This window comes from Rhea pennata, chromosome 5, assembly GCF_028389875.1.
Source record: "Rhea pennata isolate bPtePen1 chromosome 5, bPtePen1.pri, whole genome shotgun sequence".
NCBI lineage: Eukaryota > Metazoa > Chordata > Aves > Rheiformes > Rheidae > Rhea > Rhea pennata.
This window is the reverse complement of record NC_084667.1, coordinates 29,350,536-29,359,503: the sequence shown is the minus strand read 5'-3', so window position 1 is coordinate 29,359,503 and position 8,968 is coordinate 29,350,536. Positions and strand designations below refer to the sequence as shown.

The 8,968-nt window shown below is 36.9% G+C and overlaps 1 protein-coding gene across 1 annotated transcript; it reads right to left on the bottom strand.

Moving 5' to 3' along the window:
* Positions 1–268: 268 nt before the first annotated feature.
* On the bottom strand, positions 269–1,872 carry FSHB (follicle stimulating hormone subunit beta). Its single transcript, XM_062577364.1, has 2 exons — positions 1,714–1,872; positions 269–505 (listed from the first exon to the last, which is right to left on the bottom strand). The coding sequence occupies exons 1-2, from the start codon at positions 1,870–1,872 to the stop codon at positions 269–271; spliced, it is 396 nt and encodes a 131-aa protein (XP_062433348.1).
* Between the last annotated feature and the right edge of the window lie 7,096 nt (positions 1,873–8,968).

The following is an 8,968-nucleotide window of genomic DNA, read 5'->3' as shown; positions in this document are numbered from 1 at the left end:
ATAGAGCAAAAGAGGAGGCAAAGGCAGAAGGAACCAGAGGATGAATTCTATAGATTCATGAAAATGATTTGAAGGAAACAGAGGGTAAAAGTAGGGGAGACCTGAAGAGAAGTTTAGTCAGTAGCTCTCCGTTTTGTCCTGAAAAATTTTTGTTTCAAACTTGATGGTTTTTACAGAGCCTTCCTATTGTATTCCCCTTCAAGCCCATTCAGTACACATAAATATTTAAAGTGAGCAATTAAAGCCAAACTGCTGTCTCAAGCACCCTTCACTGGTTACTTCCATTCTGACTGAAGGAACAGTAAGATGGCCCCAGTCCTCTCACAGTGCAGTCAGTGCTGTCAGTGTCACAGGTCTCACAGTGACACTCTGTAGCTACTGGGTAAGAATACAAAGATTCAGCATGGTCACCGCAGCCAGGGATCTTCACTGTTTCATACACAATCTCCTTGAAGGTACATGTTTGCTGAACAGATGATACGGGTGGATATTTATATACTGGATCCTGAAAATTACAACAAAAAAACCCACTTTTTAAAAAAAATTGTGATGGGGTAGCATTCCAAGTTTTCATTAAAAAAAAAAAAAAAAAAAAAAGAACCTGATGTGAAACTTAATGAAACCCATGCAGAAAGTCCCACTGAGATCAAAAAGCTTTCGACCACCTCATAAAAGTGTACCTAAGATTTCTCTTTCCGTAAAATTGTGTGTCATTTAACTACCAGCTAAACCTGTAGATTAGCAGCTTAAATCTTCTAATTATTTTCTATTGCAAAGCAGAGAAGTCTCTATAGTAATGGCTGTTTTGTTGTATCTTTTTGTAACCACAAATTGAATAAAAGGCAGAGATCCAGGTTAACATACTTTCAGCTCCAGTTATGCAATACAAGCCTAATGATAAAATGTATGAATGATGAACAGTGATTCTTGTCGGTAGTTGGCTCAAAATAAATACAAAACTTTAGGCATGGTCACCTGATACAATATTACTAATATTTGTACTCTGAAGCATATTTTATCAAACTTATATACATTACCACTTACTCTAAATTCAAACTAACAGGATTACATTCTCATCTCAGCAATACTGGAGCAGTTCCTAGTGACTCTTGTGAGCTAGTTGTCTACTAAAGAATAAGATTCCCTATTAAATCCTGTCAGATGTTGAACATTCTGGGGATTACAGGATATGCTGATTTCGTTGGAATTCAGGGACACAGAAGGAACCACAAAGATTAGGAGGTGCCTAAGTTCACTGTAAGGTAGGCACCTAAATTTCTTTGAGACAATTTTTAATTAACTGAGGGAATGCCTGATGCATTGTGAAAGTATTCCACCAGATTGAAAATATGTATTTTTTATGATATACAAGGGCCTGAAATAAGTCCCACATACCCTGTGACTTGTTTAATGTTTACATATGCAGTAAGGGGAACAAAGTTAACAAGTGGTTTTCAAACCAGGTTGAAGGATGATTTTTTTTTGACTTTGTGTAATCTATAGCTAGGAAGCCAACGTATATAGCCAAGTAAAGGTCTAAATTTTACTACCATCTTCTCATCTCTCTCTTTGTGATTCAAACTGACTTGTCCTATCAGATAGCACAGCAGATTTACCCTGCCTAAATATTTGTTATGAACTCGAGAACCTTATTTGAACAACACTTGGAAATAATGAATTCCTTGTCCTGAATTTTAAACTTAAGATCCTTACCCTTGTGAAGCAGTATCCAGAACACCATGTGGCATTAACAGTAATACAAAATTCACATTCTTCTCTTTCCACTGCTATAGTAATATTGGTGAGCTGACAGGTATTGCAACAGATTGCTTTCCAACAGAACAGCAGTACATAACAATTAACCGTCTTCATCCTGTACGTGAAGCAGAAAACACATCTATACTGGAGAAACGTGCAATTATTTTCAACACAGAATATTTTTAGAAATGGGCAGAAACTGAGTCTTCACATTATCCTCCAGTGGTTCTGTATCAGGAAGCTTTCAAAAATATCAGTGAGCAATGAGAACAGAGGATGGAGTTAGCAAATAGATCTGTCTGTGTGGTTATTGTTAAAGGAGTTTGATTTTTCCCAAGTGACCTAAAGTATTTCTGTGCAGAATAATAATATCTAAGCACCATATCATTTTCAGTCAAGTATTTTGACTGAGTTCTTGTACAAAGAATTAGTGTCCTACCTTTTATGAAAAAGAAAAAGAAGGATAAGCAAGAGCAAAAAAAAATCTGTTTTAAAAAAGCAATTAATTGCATACAGTGTTTGCAATTTGAAAGAAGACTTCTAAACCAAGACCTGATGAAAACTTACCTGTATTCTCCTTGCTTTCCTGGTAACAGTTGTGGTGAAAAGAAAGCCCTGTGCTTACCTTTTATACTGAATCATGTGTAACTTATACCTTGAGGATTTGCAGTGTATTAATACAGCAAGCATTAGTTTGGTACTTGGTGAAAGAGGATTAGTGTTCAGCCAGACAGACAGATCAAGCCTTGTTAAGAGGAAAAAAGAAAAGCAAAACACGTTCAGGAAATGGTGGTGAAGGTTACTGTCACAATGTCTTTTTAAAAGTTTCGTAGGATTTGATTCAATGGCACTTGCAAATAGTTGGGCATTCTGCAAATTGGAAATTGGTTGAGAAGCCTATTTTTTGAAAGAAAAGTTCATGTGTTTTAACTGAATTTTATGGCAGTCTCCAAACTGATATGCTGGGGTGCATGCTGATCCCCTGATCATCTATAGCAGAGGCATTGCCAGAGTGTTTCTGGGTTAATGACTATGTTTGAATTTTTCGGAGTACCAATCTTGATTGCTTTTTTCTGAGTTAGGCCTGAATTACTTTGCCCAGTGGGCTGCATATATACTTGTTTATTGATCTGTTGTCCAAGAAAGGTTGTAGTACGAGATTTGGTAAACCATAGATAACATTAAAAAAAAAAAAAGAAAAAACAATTAAAGTACCACTGTATCCCTCAAAGTTCAAGTTTCTGTATCAATATAGGCAGTCCTGGTACCAGTCTGTTGCCTGGTCACATTTTTAAGTTCATTTAAAGGATGCCTATATGGTGGCAAGGGAGTATAAAAATATCATAATTAGGCTCCAGACCTGTGTTTTCTATCCGTGATCTCAGATCAAGTGTTGTTGTCTTACAAGGAAAATGCTAGTATTTCTAACAGGCAACCATGCAAGCTCCCTACTTTGTCATTAGGATTAAAGATTCTGTGAACGTTGTTCCCTTTGTCACTGCCCTTCTTTCTGCTTTCACAGGTTGCATGTAAGTGTTCCTCTTCACTAGAATACTGACAAAGAAACAGCTTTGAGTCTCGCATATGATCGCTCCCGGGGAAAATGACTCACAGAAGCACTGTGTTTACTATCATCTGTGCCCAGAACAGCCAGTCTTGCTTTATTATGACTATTCTATTATGGTCAGTCTGACTTTTACAGAAATCCATCCACAAAAGATGACTAGACAAGGACATACAGTTAAAAGTATTTTGTCGTGAAAAGAAATTCTCATGGACTTATTAGTTGTCCTGCAAGCAGGATACTTTTCAAAGTGGCTTTTACAAATGAACCCTTTGAGTGTCTTGCACTTTGTCCTGTACTGGCCATCTGTTCCAGTTCCCATGTACTCTGCAATGCCTTAATTTGTTACTGAATTTCCTATCACACCAAAGTTAGAAGGTGATCAGAAAATTTTCCCTAGATGTCTCCTGTAATTATAGTTTTATTTAAATGAAAACACAGCCTAATTAAAAATTACAGAAGTCAAAGAAGCAGACATCTACCTCTTTACTTCCTGATAATACAAATTTTGTGCTTATTTGATAATGGTCTTTTGCATTGTTTAGTCTCAGCAGGATAGTACTTCTCAGACAAGTTTCTCACTGCTGTAAATCACTAGCTAAATCCAGAGATGCCAGGCAAAAGCTGATCACAATTCTATCCATACTGAAGATCTGCCATTTTTTTAGTAATGCAAATTAAATAAAGTGAAATAAACTGTATTTGCAAAGGACAACACAGAAAATATAATTTCTCAGTTGCAGTGATCTGTTTCATGATCTGAGAAAGTTGCACACATTCACTAAAGCTATAGTTTCACAAGCATTGATTTTAGAGTGCAAACTTAGAACCTGTCATGCTTTATTCTTCCCTCCCTTAGTTGCTTGTTCCTGGCCAGTGCTGTGCCCTCAGTTGTGGCAACACAAAATAGGGAAATCACTTTGATTAAAACAAAAACTCAAAAACCCAACTCTTTTACGGCATCATTTTTAATCTACATCACTTCATTCCACAACCAAATGAACAACTCTAGTGGTGTAACTGGGACTGTTTGGAGGGTGGGAATGAATGGGGAAGTTCAGGAAACACTTTACCTGGTTTTCTCACTGAAAAAAAGTTCATGAATCCACACTGTAAAGACAATATAAACTCTTCCTATAAGAGCATTTCATCATGACACTGACATCAAGGACATTTGTTTCTTTATTCATTAATTCTAGGTTAGTTTGTCATCTATCGGCTCTGCTAAATTGATCAAGTTAATGGATAGGCAGCTTTAGGGTAATATGAAAATACAAGTTGAAATCAATTAACCTACAGTTCTTCATCTGAGGAGTGATAATTTGGGGAGCTGTTGTTACTTTGTTGACTGTGATTGTTTTCCCATACCTTTTCCTAGAAAGATGCATTATGACTTCTCATGCAGGCAAGATGCTGTATTTAAATACGTTTTTTCCTAAGATTATCTGTTCATACTTCTGGGAAATGTTTATATGCTGACAATACCATACTTTCTAAAGTTTATATTCCCATTAGATTAAAAAATAGTGTATGGTATCATGAAGGGAATGACAGGTGTTATTCTCCCCCCAAAGCTGCCTTTTCACATTTATGTGGATGTTACGTGTGAGTGCTTTAATACCAAATATTGCATCTATTTGAGCAATAGAAATACTTTTAAATTGTTTCTACTTTAAGTGAGGGAACAATGTAAGAGGGGTGAACGCTTCCTCCATACATGCTACAGCAATACAAAGAGTTAAAAAGTGGTCTTATCTATCTAGTTCTCAAGTAGTATCATTTGGCCCAGATTTAGCAGTAGCCAGTGTGCCTCTACGCTGAATACTGGGTGTTGGCCAGATTGCCAAAGAGGAGTTATTGAAGTGAAACTCCTGGAACTCCATTGTTGTTAATGTAAACAGCCTAGGAAATTAAGAGATATTAGTGGCATGTCTATACAGAAAAGTTCAGGCGGCCCTGTGTGTGCTCTGCTTACACTTGGAGCTGGTTGAGCATATATTTGGTATCTCTCCAACCCTGTTACCAGGGTTTACTATCTGGGATATAGCATTGCATAAATGCAGTTCACAGATCTGGAACGTGCTTGCAAATGACCAGTTTGGATTGGGACAAAGGAATTGTACTTTTTCTTCACCTGTCCAGTGTTAGCTTACTAGTGGGTCCATAGTTCACAATACAAGCTCTGGCAAGCCCCATGAAAGGACTAAAATCACTGCAGATCACCAGGAATGCAAGAATTCGTTTGGAACAATTAATGTTTAATGGTCAAGGGCTCTGTTAGTGAAGACGCTGTATTTCTATTGAATTCCTTGAGGAATTTGCCATGTTCTGTAATGAAAAATCAGATATCTGATCTTCAGTGTGAACAGGGAGCTATTCTCAGCACAAGTAATGCTATAGATTGAGATTCTCCAACCTCTGTACCATCCATAGCAGGGATTAGATTCACCCAGTTGTATTAATGCCTTAGTGGTATCTCGGGGTAAAAGGCTCTCTGGAAAGCCTCCAGAAATATTCTGGAAACTAGGTAAGAGCATTCTTCAGTCAAATCTTGACAGGCTTCAAATCAGAAAATTTAGAAATATACTGCTTTACAGTTTTCCACAATATTTTATGTGGATGTTAAGAGTCTGTTTGGATATTTTAATTGTTCCTTCTATATCTTGCTTTCCTAAGGGCAAGGGCTGAGGAAAAAAAAAAAAGATTGTCTCTGCATTGCTGTCTTAGAGTTTATTTTTGCTTTTGTGTTTTGGTCAGTATATGGTATGGCTGTTTCCCATGGACTGTTTACTGGTGTAACCTAGCGAACCATTATCACCTGTGCAATCACAAGAGAGCACTTGCTTTGCTATCTCTAATCACATACTTCAACTAGAAGTTCTGTGATGCATTCTGCTAGTTCTTTTTAGGAGTAAATTCTTTTTGTTTTTATGTAAACATTTAATAAAAAAGTAATAACTTCCTTTTTTATACATATATATATTATAGCATATAATGTATGCTATATACACCCATACACCTAAACTAATGACAATTCCTTTCAGCAAGAGGGGTGATGGTAAGACTAGCAAGTCTGTTGCTATCAGTTGTAAATCTGCCCTGACATGGTAGTTTGTATCTTTCAGAATTCTAACTTCAGCATAAATGAAATTGCCTGATGCTGTTGGAACACTTTATCATATGTGTGCAGCTCATCTACCATAAGTAATAAATCTGACTCTGTCCTGATAGAAAATGTACTGAACATTCCAGTAGAATAACCGCATCTCATATAAAATAATAAGTTTTATCTGTAAATTTTTCCAGCTGCAGACTAGCTTTACTTTTAATGTATTTTTTTTTAAAAGGGTCTAGGAACTTGATTTTAAGTTTCTTAGATTACATGTTTTAGGTCTTGTTAAATAGATATAAGACAAGGCCTGTCTTGATTTAATATCCTCGCTGTCCTCCTTTTATGCGTCTGTCCAAATCTGATCCTGCACACGGCCAAATTTAACCTATCTGAGGTATTTAAAGCAAAATACCGTATTGCCACAACTGAGTGATTGAGTAATTGGTGTCCTTGGAGTACAGAGATTTCCATCTGCTTCAGAATTGGTTTAGGAATCTCCAGATGGGGTCAGTGTTGTTTACTTCAGCATTAAGTAAGTTGATTGGTGTTTGTGTTTTTGCCAGCTTGCTACTGGAGGCAGATGAGTTCTTTCATTGCGCTACCTTCTGTATTGCCTTTGGGGCTCATTCTTACCAAATTCGGTGGAGAGACTTCCATTGCCTTGGTAGTAATTGGGCTGAGTACTTGGTCACTATTGTTCAGTATAGTTATTGCTGACATTAGTTTCCTAGCTCTGATGATGCAGAATTATTAAGTGGCTTGTTCCTGCCAAACATATAGCTGGATATTTGAAACTAAGTATCAGCTAGGGAGTTAATCATTAATGAAGGACTGACAGACCCACCCATATGGACTCAGAATACTTAACCCTGAGTATTAGCTGAGATACTAGTTTCTGTTGCTTAGAGAAAGGGCAGTACATTCCTTATTTCCAAATACTTGCACAGTCTTTCTTAGTCTGTGTGAGATTCCCACTTGAAATCAACAGCAGCAAGGCCTAATCCGCCTGAAAAGTGTTTATTAAAACACTCAGCAGTACAAGAAATGATACAGATGTTTATGCTGTTGGCATAAACAGTTTGTCTCAGATGATGTGGATTCATCCATGGCTGATATTTATACCAAATTTCTGAAATACAGCTATGAAACAGCTGCATTTTCTTACCCAATTTAGTGATTGGGATTCTTGCAACCTTTGACTATTTACTGTTACAAAAACACTGTGTGATTTTGGCTTATGTAAGATCATTTGGTGACTCCAGAGGTAAATAGTATGTAAGCTGTGCCAAGATTCTTCTCAACAGTAAAGAAGTTTAAAAATTATGTATTTGTTAGGAATGTTTCTTTCTGCCAGATTAAATCAATTTTTATTCTTTGAGCTTTTTACCATCTCACTGTGTTTACAAGTACTTTATTTTTCCAGTGAAATCTAGTTTTTTCTAAGAATAGCTTTTGTGTATGTGGAAAAGAAGCAATTTGATCCTGTGACGATCTTGGAGCAATACTGTTTTCTTTTTAGCCTTCTTGATATGTGCAGTGTTTTTCAATAAAAAATCTTTTTGAATGAACTTAAAATAGATCAGTCATATTAGAAAAGTGTTTACAAAGCAAGGAAGAGACCCCATGGACAATACGTCTCAGGCAGTATATACCATTAATATATAACCAGCTAAGGTTTCCTTTTTTCTTGAGTTATGTGAGCAGTTCTTGGGTCTGTGTTGTTTTACTCTTATGCTGTTGATAGCTGAAGAGCAGAAATATCTGTACAGGGATGTGAGTTGAAGAAACTAGAAATAGGGGCATGAGGTGCACCTGATATAATTCATTATGGATCATCTTCGAGGGTCTTGCAAAGAGAACATGCCCAGATCTGCAGTCCTGGTCATGAGTACTTGTAAAGAGGGAACCGTGCTAAGTGGCGTCATCTTCCTTACTGAGCAGAAGTGGAGAGCCCTCTGTGCATTTACACCTGACTCAGATTGCAAAGGAAGAGAAGAGTCCAGTGTGAATGGAAGCAACACTTCGTTTACTTTGAAGAGAGAGAGAGAGGGTGAACTGTTTGTTTGTGAATCTTTTATTTCATTCTTAGAAAAGAAACCTCGAAAGTTTGAAAATCTTCACAGAAGAAAAGCTTTTTGCATTGTTGAGTTGCTTCAAGTTGCTGTCTTTCTATCTCAAGTTACTGTCTGTTGAAGCTGAAGGATACACGTGGCCTGCTTTGGCAGCTGCTGGTTCTGGATGCGCTGGATTCCCTGGCCTTGGAAGTCTCGTTTCCTCAGCAACTCAGCTGATAGACTAAGCTGGCAGGAAGCCTAGGTTTCAAAGAACTCGACTGAAGTAATTTTTGTAGAATCAGTTTTCAACAAATACGAAATGTATCATTTACCATTTACCTAAAAAAATCATAATTTTTTAGAAAAAATATTGCATCAGAATTGCTTCTGTTTTGGAGAAAAATGATCTCTAGATGTGACCTTCTTTATGTTAGAGGCACTTACTTGTATATTGGCATCTTAAACCATATCAATGAGGAG